The sequence below is a fragment of the Syzygium oleosum genome, unplaced genomic scaffold, assembly GCF_021117445.2.
Source record: "Syzygium oleosum isolate NSW1041296 unplaced genomic scaffold, Sole_v2.1 Sole_v2.01, whole genome shotgun sequence".
Taxonomy (NCBI): Eukaryota; Viridiplantae; Streptophyta; class Magnoliopsida; order Myrtales; family Myrtaceae; genus Syzygium; species Syzygium oleosum.
In genome coordinates this window covers 26,480,772-26,493,738 of record NW_026607485.1, presented here as the reverse complement: position 1 = coordinate 26,493,738, position 12,967 = coordinate 26,480,772, and the positions used below count along the sequence as shown (strand labels likewise).

General features: G+C 41.4%; 1 protein-coding gene across 1 annotated transcript; it reads right to left on the bottom strand.

The window, feature by feature from the left end:
* Positions 1 to 2,559: 2,559 nt before the first annotated feature.
* Positions 2,560 to 5,204, bottom strand: LOC115686293 (serine hydroxymethyltransferase 4). The gene is made up of 4 exons (XM_030611526.2): positions 4,461 to 5,204; positions 3,373 to 3,763; positions 3,180 to 3,281; positions 2,560 to 3,032 (listed from the first exon to the last, which is right to left on the bottom strand). Exons 1-4 carry the CDS (start codon positions 5,136 to 5,138, stop codon positions 2,788 to 2,790), a joined length of 1,416 nt encoding a protein of 471 aa, XP_030467386.2. The 5' UTR covers positions 5,139 to 5,204; the 3' UTR covers positions 2,560 to 2,787.
* Between the last annotated feature and the right edge of the window lie 7,763 nt (positions 5,205 to 12,967).

The following is a 12,967-nucleotide window of genomic DNA, read 5'->3' as shown; positions in this document are numbered from 1 at the left end:
TTCATCTTGGGGTCTCGTTTTGATCTCGAGATCTCCAGGATGTAAAGCATCTAAAAAGTATTCTCTCCTTTCAGGAAAGACAAAATTTTGGGTTGAATTAGGGAAAGGCATGCAGACACTGACACATTAAAATAAGAAACGCATCTATGAAGTCTGTCGTCACTGCATGTTAAACGGACAGATCGTAGAGGCCCCTATCAGAGTTTTGGCTCCTCTTCTTTGTTGAGGTTATCCTGTAACCAAACATCAAGAATTCAAGGAAGAGCCTTGTAATAATTGAAAAGTTTATTTTTTAGAAATTTTCTGTACATGGGCACATCTTTTGCTAGTAATAAAGAAAGATACAACTTGGGTGAGATATTTTTCTTTGGAGACTGTACGGCACACAAGGGCCTAAAAGATTGGGGTCTACAAGAGATCACCTCATGGGCTCAACTAACAAAGAATATGGGCTAACTTCTTAAAATATAGAAAAAATCACACTGTGCCCTCTATATAGTAAATTCTACCTCCTTGTACACAAACTTGCTATGAAAAAGTGTATTTAATTTTCTACTCGAGACACTATATAATCTAAACCAAAATTTGTTGTGAAACCAAGTCGATCGAACTCAATTAAAAATAGATAATTGGAAATAAATCACGGAAACGGGTTATGGGGTTTGAGCGACGTATTTACATCCATGAGGATAGCAATAAAAAATTAACTATATAATTGAGCGATTTACTGAGATATTGTCGATGTTTTTCAAACTTACATTATACCCAATAATCTTATAGATTATTATTTACACAAGTTTTTAAGTAACTTTCCCTCTAGCTTTCCAGTGAATTCTCTCATAATTAAGTGACCTAAAACGGTTGCACCTAAACAAGACACTAAGAAAACCCTCAATGCACTAATTTCCTAGGCCAAGTTGGACTCTTTAACACAATTTCTACACTTCTCCGCCTTCGGTTAATGCATGTAGTTTGGACCTGAGTATGTCCTTAAATCATTTCGTTTGAACTTTGGGACGTTAAACTCAGGCTATTCCCTTGGGTGAAGGAAAAAAAACTTTCCCCCAATTGGGAGATTTGGGCATGCGGGCACCAGCACATTTAAATAAGGAACACAATTATGTTAGCTCGTTAGGTATACTTGAATAGGCGGGGCGGGCCCAGTCGAAAGCTTACGCTTCCTTTGCTTTGATGAGGTATCCTCGGTAACCACCATCAAGAATCCAAGCCAGGCTCCCATTACCGAGTTAATGCATGTAGTCAAGTTACAACCGCTACAAAGCACCACTTAGCAATGAATCTCTATAAGGATAATTTGCCTGGCCACTCACCCCATAGCCCCTCGTCAGGTGTATACACTTGAATAGGCGGAGCGGCCCCAATCGAAAGCTTACGCTTCCTTTGCTTTGATAAGGTACCATCGGTAACCACTACCAAAAATCCAAGCCAAGCCCCGCTATTACTGAGTTAATGCATGTAGTCAAGTTATAACCGCTACAAAGCACCACTTAGCAACGAATCTCTATAATAATAATTTGCCTGGCCACTCACCCCATAGCCCCTCGTAAGCTCTTCAACCACCACAGACGTTTTTTTTAGCAAGTTTAGATACTCAATTCTAAAAGGATTGATCAGTACACTTATGCTAAATTTACCTTAAACTAATTTTCGTATCACAAAAAATCTAAAACCGTTACACCTGTATAATATTTATCTCAAACTAATTTTCATATCACAAAGAATCCTAAATAGGTACGCCCGTTCCACATTTACTCCAAATTTGTCATTCTCTTTCCACTCGTACATAATTTCTCCCACACATCCAAGTAGTGTTAACATCAATTCTCATTTCATCTTAGGATATGGTTCCATTCAAAGCGCTTATGCTAAGCTACGATTCTACGAAAACAGACCGACATAAATGCTCATACCTTCGCTGGTGATCGCGCCGTAGATGAGAAGATTGGAATTGGAGGAAATATTTAGGTTCTTCATACAACGAATCCCAAATTTGATATCATCAACTGAAATAGAAGGTCGGTCATCTTCGATGTTGATCGAATCGAAGTTTGCCAAGCTCCCGAACTTGAACCTGGTCTCCATCAACGAAGTAGCGGAAAGAGAAAAGGCTCAAGAGCTGCTTGTGATCAAGAAGATTTGTGCAATTGAGAAAGCAATAGTGAAGGGACGATGCGAAGTTTTAAGAGGTTTTAGCAAGCAAAGAGAAGAGAAAAAGAATGGGTAGATTTGTCACTAGTATAAAGATTTGATTTTTTTTTAACTCGAGTATACTAATTTGAGATATTTTGTGACACGAAAATTAATTTGATTTATCAATTCGAGATTTTTTGTGAAATTAACCCACAATGGGTAACAATTCAAGTTCTTGCGATGTGATTATTCCTTAATTATCCCAATAAAATGAGTCCACAACATGCCGTATGCTTGACTTAAGAATCTAAGACATTGCCCATGACGTTCTGTGGCGTAGATCAGCAAGAAGTAAAAAAATACTAACACCAACTAAACTTGCGAAAATCAAAAGGTGAAATCTCGTGGTTGACCAGAGAAAACAACAGGACCATTGAATTTATCAGAAAATTTACCAAACCACCGCGATAACGAAACCCAGAGCTTGTAACATCTCTCATTGTCCACAGAGGGACATGTAGGTAGGGGGAGGGGCTTTTATGAAAAGAAAATTTTACAATTCAGGAAGGAAAAAATGAAGATAAAAATGATGATGATACTAGTAAAACTAAGGATGTTGGATGATTCTCTTGGGATCTAGTCCTTGTACTTCATATCGGACATGAGGAAACCGGGCATGTCGAAGGAGCCGGAGAACTTCTCGACATCGACCTTGAGGGCCTCGATGTCCTTGTTGTTCACCAGACCCTTGTTGAAGTCCTTCAGTAGCTTGCCATGCTGCTTTTGGATGTTCAGGGTGATGGTCACGGCCCGGTGGAGGAACTCCCCGATTTGCTCGAAGTCCTTCTCGACCAAGCCCCTAGAAGTCATGGCAGGAGTACCTGAGACATGACAAGCCCGTTAAATCAAACATTGCGATAATCATCAATTCGGCCACCAATTGGCCTAAATGTGCTCGGAAGATCTTGCCCAAAGTGCGTCGGACAAAAAGGGGAAATAAAATGAAGTCATGCAGAGGTTTTCATTACCAATTCGTACTCCTCCAGGTGCCAAGGCACTGCTGTCACCAAAAACAGCATTCTTGTTCACGGTAATATTGCAGAGATCGCAAAGTTTCTCGACCTTATTGCCTGCAAGGGCGGTATTTGAAGTGATTAGAATCTATGTATACCGTTGTTGTCAGCATCATCAACTCGCTCAACCAAACAGATGCAATCTTACCGGTCAATCCAAGAGGACGAAGGTCCCAAAGAACAAGGTGGTTCTCAGTTCCACCAGTCACAAGCTTGTAATTCTTGCTCATGAGGTAGTTCCCAAGAGCAACAGCATTGGCCTTGACTTGCTTAGCATAGGCCTTGAACCCAGGAGACATTGCCTGCTTCAGGGCAACAGCCAGGGCGCCGATCTGGTGGTTGTGCGGGCCTCCCTGAAGAGACGGGAAAACCGCAAAGTTGATCTTGTCCTCAAAGTCATAAACCGCATCCTCGGGCTGGCCCTTCTTGGCAGGCTTAGGGCCCTTCCTGTAGAAGATCATCCCGGCTCTCGGACCCCTCAAGCTCTTGTGGGTTGTGGTTGTGACGATGTCGCAGTACTCAAATGGGTTCGCAGCTTCCTACAGCCAGAAACAAAGTTGCAACGACAATAAGAACATTGGGAACCTCACGACATATTGACATCATCAAAGGAAATGTACTGCAAATGCAAAGAAGAATGACCAGATAGAAATCGTTTAATCCAAGAAGAAACAGAATCATGAGCAGGACAAAAGAACACATTTCATTTCATTCAACTGCTATTGCAACATCCAGAGATGGGTTGTCACATTCATATAAAACAAGACACGAATCAGGTTCTACAATGCAGAGATCACAAGTATTTCGAAAGGCATAGAATAAAATTCCCAGAGATCTACCTAAGATTGAACATTAAATCACAATTCCACAGGTAGATCAAGCATAAGGGATCAATGCAAACTCGAGCACGATACAAATGGTCAAAAATTTAACAAGGATTGGCGAAGCTTGCATGAATACGTGAGAAGGACGAAAATGGAATGCAGTCAACCCATACTTAATTCATATAAATGAAAGCCCAAGCGAGGTCCAACAAGTTAAGGAGGACACAATCAACTCACAGAGATCCCAGATCCGGCCTCGTACACATTCACACTGCATAAACGAAAATGCAGATCCAACACCGACAACAGAACTGCAAGCGACAAAACATCAAACACCATCCGCGCGCGCAGATCCAATTGCAAAACCGACGAAACGGAGGGAGGGGGCATGTGTATATATATGTATATATACCTGAGCGGCAACGAGGCCGCTGATGTGGGCCATGTCGCAGAGGAGGAGGGCGCCGCACTTGTCGGCGACGGAGCGGAAGCGGGCGTAGTCCCAGTCGCGGGGGTAGGCGCTGCCGCCGCAGATGATGAGGCGGGGGCGGAAGTCGAGGGCCTTCTCCTCGAGCTTGTCGTAGTCGATGTAGCCGGTGGCGGAGTTGACCTTGTAGGGGAGGCTCTCGAAGTAGATGGAGGTGGCGGAGATCTTCTTGCCGCCGGAGGTGTAGTAGCCGTGGGTGAGGTGGCCGCCGGAGGGGAGGTCGAGGCCCATGATGCGGTCGTGGGGCTGGAGGACGGCGGTGTAGGCGGCGAAGTTGGCGGGGGAGCCGGAGTAGGGCTGGACGTTGACGCCCCAGCGGGTGGGGTCGAGGCGGTAGGCCTGGAGGGCGCGGGAGCGGCAGAGGTTCTCGATCTGGTCGATGTACTCGTTGCCGCCGTAGTAGCGGTTGCCCGGCATGCCCTCGGAGTACTTGTTGGTGAGGGCGGAGCCGAGGGCCTCGATGACGGCGAAGGAGGTGAAGTTCTCGGAGGCGATCAGCTCGATCCCCCGGCACTGCCGCCGCTTCTCCTTCTCGATCAGGTCGTGGATCTCCGGATCCACCGCATGCAGCGGCGTGTTGCCCCACACGGTCACCGGATCCATCCCAACAACAACAACAACAACCGCTTGAGAGAGAAAGAAGCGAGAGAGGAGGAGGAGGAGGAAAATGGAGGAAGACGGTGGGTGGTGGAGGATGTGTGGGGGGTGGGGCTTAAAAAGGGTTGGGGGATTTTGCTTGATTATAGGTGGGTGCTGGTGAAGTGGTGGTCCACTCTTTTCCCTTCAAAGGGTTGGTGAACACAATTACCTCCTATTTTCTTTCCTTTCTCTTTTTTTTTTTCATTTGACTTTTTTTTTTAATTTTTACTTTGATTAGCTTAACCTCTTATTGATTATTTTTGGACAATTTTTGTGGTGCCCGGAACTCGTAGGCTCGAGGATAAGCCCGCGCGGTGTCTCGTGAGCCGAGATGCGAGGTCAACTTTTTCCTCGATAAGATTGCCCTCGTAGCCAGGAAAACTAAGAGGCAGTGACACTGGAGCAATGGACAACCCCTAATCGAATATCATCATAAATAAAGTTCATTTCTTTTCTGAATACGCATCGCCATAAATTTAAAGCTAGATTATCAAAGTCCCATTTGCTAATAAATCATGTAAATTGTTAATCGGTACGTGACGTTTTATAGTGGATTGTAGCAAAATGGATCCTTGAACCATGGCTCTAACAATATCTAGGGTTCTGTGTCCTGAGCACCGCACACTCTCCTTCCTTAAATATTTTCGTATTATGAAAAGCTTGTTATGTCATTCATCAATTTGATGCAATGCATATTAGAAATATAAGCGGAGCTAATACTTACTAGTCATGGCGGCGACGAAATTGAACCCCAACGACTTGATTGTGGGTAAATCGGGTCGTAATTGGAGGTGGTGGTGGTATGCTACAAAAGGCGAATTGGATTCTGGGTTTTGTGCAATGCTCAATATCATTGCTATTTTAGAGGCAAGGCAGGTTCATGAATCAGGACCAACCATGTCCACATCCACCCCGCCTTACGTGGAGAGGAAGATCCGCCCTGTCCCCTCACAAAAACCTATCGGTTGCGGGTTTTATTCACCCCATTTGAGGCAAGACGGCGTGTGTATATAGCGGGGCAGTAAAATTGCCATCCCTAAGCCCTGGCTTGGCCCTCCCTGGTCCCGTGGCTAAATTTGGGCATAGTCGAAGCCTGGAGGTGGGTGTAATGCTACCGGACACAATGGCAATTGGATTCTGGGTCTTGTCTTGTTCTTTTGGGGTTTACTAATACGCTAATGACTGAGCTTTTGGGCCTTGCATCGGCTCCTTCTTGCTAAAAAATCGGTGTCATTTGCTAAACCTTACCCTACCACGGGCAATCGTGGATCCTTGGTGTCTGGTAAGGTTTGTCTCACCAAGACCGGGTGTTGCTACCTATCTAGGCTACAACGCCTTGTTTAATGACCGGTTTACCTACACACCCCCTATCTCTCTCCAGTACTGTTTTTCTTTCAGGGAGAGGACTGGAATACAAAGAGAGCTTACAGGGAGATTTATCCATAATACTCGGGAGTTCCTTCTCCTATCTCTTCTTGAGTCTTTTTAGATCCTGTTCAGGACCAATCTTAGTGGAACTTGATGCCAAAATTTATTGGACATGCTTATGTCTGACAAGTGCTTGAATGAAAACTTGATTCCCTTGTATATACTATGGAGCATATCTATAGAGAGGCCAACCATTGTGCTAATATGTTAGCGAAGTAAGATAGACTGCAAGGGGACAAGCTACTCATTCATGAATATCCCTCCACGGATGCTACACATTCGCTTTTTTTTTTTGACAAAGGGAAAATGACACAAATGGTGATGACCTTTAGTTTAATGTGAAATGTCATCCTTAAACTTTTAATTTGTTCAATGTGGTCCCTGAACTTTGGTATAATGTGCAATGTCGTCCTTGAACTTTTATTTTGTTCATTGTTGTCCTCGAAGTAATGCTATATGTTCAATGTGGTCCGTAAAATTTTTTATATATTTTCATATAGCTTAGGACTACATTGAACATTTATCAATAGTTTAGGGATTATATTAAACAAATTACAACTGTATGGATGATATTGCATATTGGGTCAAAGTTCAAGGATTACATTACATAAATTAAAAGTTGAGGGACGATAGTACACATTAGATTAAAGTTCAAGGACTATTTATAGTATTATTCCTTGGATAGACATAGCTATTAGAACCGTTAGACATTGCCTTTGGGCCCTTTTCTCGTAAAGCCCCCAAAAAATATCCTCGTGGTAATTGAGAATATACTCGGTGACCAAGAAAGGATGGAGACAATTCCTCTCTCGATTCTCTCTCATATGTTTCTATTACGTGCCAAATATTAGCATGCCACATCGACATCCTGGGGTGATTTTTGCCACATCGCTTTTGCCTCGTCAATAAAATTGACGGAGTCGCTCATAGTAGTAGGTGGCTCATAGTAGGTTACGTGACCCAATTGTATAGGTCGAGTAAAGGTAGATAACTTGATTGTATAAACATACTTATAATGATCTACCGTGCATTTGACAAGAGTTCACATTCAGTAACACCTCAAAAGTGTACCCAACCCACTATCCTAATAATATTTGGAGTCACCCTAAAAAACATAATTACTTTAAGGAAAAATGACACAAATTGTCTCTAAATTTTGACCAAATGTATAACGTGGTCCTTAAACTTTAGCCCAACGTGCAATGTCATCCTTGAATTTTCAATTTATTAATTGTGACCCATGAACTTTTGATGCATGTTCAATATAGTTCCTGCACTATACAAAAATATTAAATATTATCCATGAACTTGAATTTATGTAAGAATGACATTGGACATTTTCATATAGTCTAGGGACTAACTTGAACATGAACCAAAAGTCTGGAGACTACATCGAACAAATTAAAAGTTGAGGGACGACATTACATATTTGGCTAAAATCTAGGGACCGCATTGAACAAAATAAAAGTTCGTGAACTACATTATACATTGAGTCAAAATTCATGAATTATTTGTATAATTATCCCTTACTTTCATTAAATTAAAGCTAAACCAAACAGCCTCAAAACAAGAATAAACTAGCAGAATCACCTAATTTTTGTATGGTATTGGGACATTCTTGCCTAAATAAGGATTCGCCTTGACCGAGTCTACTGCGGTCTTTGCCCACATGATCAATGACAGAGCAGGACCAACTATAGTGGACTCGAGACAACGAGAAAGTATTTTTTCTGCGGATAATACGGATGATATGGCATTACCAACCCCCAATGTTGCCCATGGCAATATACATTTCACTCAACTTTTGCATTTAGGCTCCGTTTGCTCAGCGAAAAATAAATAATTTAAAAAATAATTTTATAAAATTAATTTCTTCTATAGCTTGAAATGACAAGTCAATGAAAATTGTTTTATTACCGATAATAATTTATGTCTCGATATTTTCGTAAATGACGAAAATATTTTTTGTTCGTTCATTTATGCAAGCAATACAAGCGATTTTTTAGGGAAATATTTTTTAAATTATTCATTTTCCTCGAAACAAAATAAAAATATTACTAAATTATTTTTGGCCTAAATTAGTGGGAAAGCTGACGTGGAGGAGAATTATCCACGTCAGCTTGATTGTTGCTGTTGCCAGTTGCGCAGGGCAATTGTCCACGTCATTCAAGTTTGGGAAAAAATCACCAAAAACCCCAAACTTTGCCATCTGTGACACATTTACCCAGAATTTTTTTTTGTGACACCAAAAACCCCGAACTTTGCTTTTTGTGACACATTTACCCCAATGTATTTAGTCCATGGGCATTTTCGTCTTTTTGCTTTTTCTTTTTTTTTTTTTTTTTTCCTTTCCGTGAGGGGGCCCTCGCCGGCGTCAGCGAGCGAGGGCGGCCCTCGCCCGATCTCGGCGAGCGGCGTCGACGAGGCGCCCGCCCGGCGGCGGCGGCGTCGGCGAGGCCTCGACCCTCGCTGAGTCCTCGCGGCGAGGGTCGACCTCCCCGAGCCTGGCGAGGGCCGCCCCTCGCCCGAGGCGAACCCGCCGAGCGGCGAGGTCGCCTCGCTCGAGTGAGCGATGGCGAGCGAGGCCGCCCTCGCTCGCCCGGGAGGCGGGCGAGGGTCGACCTCGCCCGAGCGGCGAGCGCCCGCAACCCGGCGAGGGCCGCCTCGCTCGGCGCCGGCGAGGCCCCTCGCCGGATCCGGCGAGGGTAGCCCTCGCCCGACGCCGGCGAGGCCCCCCCTCGCCGGAAAGGAAAAAAAAAAAGAAAAAAAAAAGAAAAAGCAGAAAAGACGAAAATGCCCATGGACTAAGTACATTGGGGTAAATGTGTCACAAAAAGTAAAGTTCGGGGTTTTTGGTGTCACAAAAAAAAGTTCGGGGTAAATGTGTCATAGATGGCAAAGTTTGGGGTTTTTGGTGGTTTTTTCCCTTCAAGTTTAGATGATCATAAAGGCTCCCCACCAAAATTCGACGGGAAAACACTACCAAAAATCTCGAATTATATTATTTGTGATAAATTTACTTTGAATTTTTTTTTGTGACACCAAAAATCCCAAACTATGCCACTTGTGATACATTTACCCCACAATACTTTTGTCCAAGGGCATTTTCGTCTTTTTCCTTTTTCTATTTTTTTTCCTTTTTTTTTCCTTTATTCTCTTTTCCCTCCGCCGGCCATGGCGGAGGGAAGCCGGCAAGGGTCGCCCTCGCCCAAACCCAACGCCGGCGAGGGCTGCCCTCGCCAGCTTCCCTCCGCCATGGCTGGCGGAGGGAAGAGAGAAGAAAGAAAAAAAAAAGGAAAAAAAATAGAAAAAGGAAAAAGATGAAAATGCCCTTGAGAAAAGTATTGTGGGGTAAATGTATCACAAGTGGCATAGTTTGGGGTTTTTTGTGTCGCAAAAAAATTTCAAGGTAAATTTGTCACAAGTGGCATAGTTTGGGGTTTTTGGTAGTATTTTCCCAAATCCGAGTCTATAGGTTTTCCATCTTAATGAGTCCACATCATCATTTCCGCGGGCATTATAGTTGTCGGTGACGGCAAGACATAGCACTGGAAAATGATGGAAAATAAAAGAAAATTTGATTGCACATCACAAATTCAAAGATCCAATTATAAAAGCATATACATTAGGGAAGATAATCAGAAAGTTTCTCATTGATTGTTTATAAATCAAAATTTTGATTATCTTTTTAGTATGATTCACCTCTTTATTTCTACCATAACAAATAGATCTATCAACATGATTCTAGGTTTACATCTGCCGACAACTTCTCGGCATGACCACATGAGATCTTGAAAATCTCCGTAAGTTGATGCTATTAGTCTATGTTAACGTTTTAGCCGTTGTAGTTGAGATTTGCTGCCCGGTACTCTCTTACTTATGAAGGTGATCGTTGCATACAATTATTTTTGTTATCATTTGAAAACAATATATAACTTATTTTTATTGAGTAATTATTAGAGATAATTAGGATATTTCTATACATATGAAGATATTTCCCTTTATTAAATCACTCAATTGTCCATATATCTCCCTTGATTGTGAATATTCCTAATTGACTGTAATTTAAATCATGATTATCTTGTTACCTCGGACAACCATCTAATTAAGGCTATAAATAGGCTAATATGCTCTCCATTATAACACAAAAATATAGCGAAATTTTGCATTTTTCTAATTTTTCTTTTCCGCATTATTCTTAGGTGCACATCACACTCGGAGCACACCTCTTATCACGTGTAATTTTCTTTTTCAATAACTACTAATATTCCTCTCTCTCTTTCTCTCTCTCTCTCTCAACGTATCCTCAATATTGTTCGTCTCATTTGATAGCCACATTAGTTTGTTCAATTATGTGTAGTTTTTTTTTTCAATAACTATTAATGTTCCTCTCTTAACATACCTCAACATTGTTCGTCTCGTTCGATAGCCACATTAGCTTGTTCTATTGTTGTGTAGCCTGCATAGCTGCCGCGACGACATCCTCTTGCATGACGACAGTCTCCTACATCATGACAACCTCTCGTTGTGACAACAACCTCTTGTCTCATAGCCTGCATAGCAACCACGACAGCACACAATAGACAAGTAAGCAGCTACGTCAACATCAGTTGGTTCCTTTTTTAGTACATCGAACTGCTTTGGCGTTCCACTTAGGAATTTTTTTCGGATCTTTTCTCCAAAGAAACCCTAGTTGATTTCTTTTAAGTCACCTTGAGTTTGACAGGATGTTAAATATAATTAAGATATTTCCCTATATTAGAAATAATTAGGATATTCCTTTCATTCTCCAAGTCTCTTAAGATTGCGCATCTATCATCCTTGAAAATGATGATGTGGACTCTTATAAAGTATCATGTTGTGACCAGCCGAATTGGTATCCTCAACGACAATGTTCGAGAGACTATGCGTGTATTGCGTGAGCAGATAGCGCAACTTGACCACGCAAGTTGTGCTCGCTAGCGCAGCAGGTAATGCAGCCAACTTTGAGATGAGTTGCATAAAGGTGATAGTTGCAAAGGCTTATTCTGGCCTCAAGATGCTAAGCCATAAAGCATCTTCTTGAGGGAAAGTAAATTGAGTTCACCAAAATTAAGATGCTGAACCTCGAATGCCATAACCATGAAGAATTATTCACACATGCCTTTTAAGCATTGAGTTCTTTCATTTTTTATTGAGAGCAAACATCTTTTTCTTCGACATCTTGACATTTGCAATTAGTTTATTATTTTGGTATCTTAGCACAAGGCTAAGATCTTTTGAAATTAGTACAAAAAAAGTCCTAAAAATGTTGCATTGATAACAATTCAATCATAAACTTATCAATTGGACCAATATAGTCTTAAACTTTTTCGCATTGGTACCAATTCAGTTCATCCAACTAATTTATGCCGGAAATTGCTGACGTAAATGCTGGCGGTCCTACGTGGCATGGGCGGCGCTGATGTGGATAAATTTTATAATTTTTTTTATATTTTTTCAGAATATTATTTTTTTTTCTCTTTTTCTCTTGTCTTTTCCTTCTTTTTTCTTTTTCTATACACTATTGGCCGGCGACCTCGTCGGTCGACCCTCGTCTGGATCTGGGCGAGGGCGCGGAGACCCTCGCCCAGACTAGCTTATGGCTAGCGACCTTGTCGGCCAATAGTGTATATAAAAAGAAAAAAGAAAGAAAAGAAAAGTGAAAAAAGAAAAAAATTATTAAAAACTTGAAAAAAATCTTCAAAAATTATAAATTTTGTCCATGTTAGCGTCCACGTTAGCGATTTTCTGCTCAAATTGACCGGATGAACTAAATTGGTACAAATGTGAAAAGGTTTAAAACTAAATTGGTTCGATTGAAATGTGTAGGACTAAATTGTACCAATGCAATAGGTTTGATACTTTTTTGGTACTTTTCCCAAGATCTTTCATGTAGACAATGTAACCTTTCTTCAATAGTTATCCCAAACTCAAAGAGTGTTTAACATTTTTGGTACATAATAAACATTCGTAATAAATTGAGGTGCACCATTCTTCAAACAAATTAGAATCGAACATTTGCCACCAACAAGAATTTTGGAATTATTACCAAACAAAACTTTCCCCTTGATTGTCTCATCTCACTCGGTAAACATATCCTTAAGCCCGCACATGTGGTTGCTTGCACCATTGTCCAAGTACGAAGTATCATGTTATCCACCTTTATCTTCTTTGAATGCCAATAAAAAAACTTGCTCTGCATCATTTACAAAATTTTCATTTTCGTTTGCTTTGCTACTTTCTTTATACCAACACTCAAAAGCATAATGGCTAAGTTTATTGCTATGATAACATCGAATTTTAGATTTATTATACTATTGGCATCTCAATTTCTTTCTTCTTCC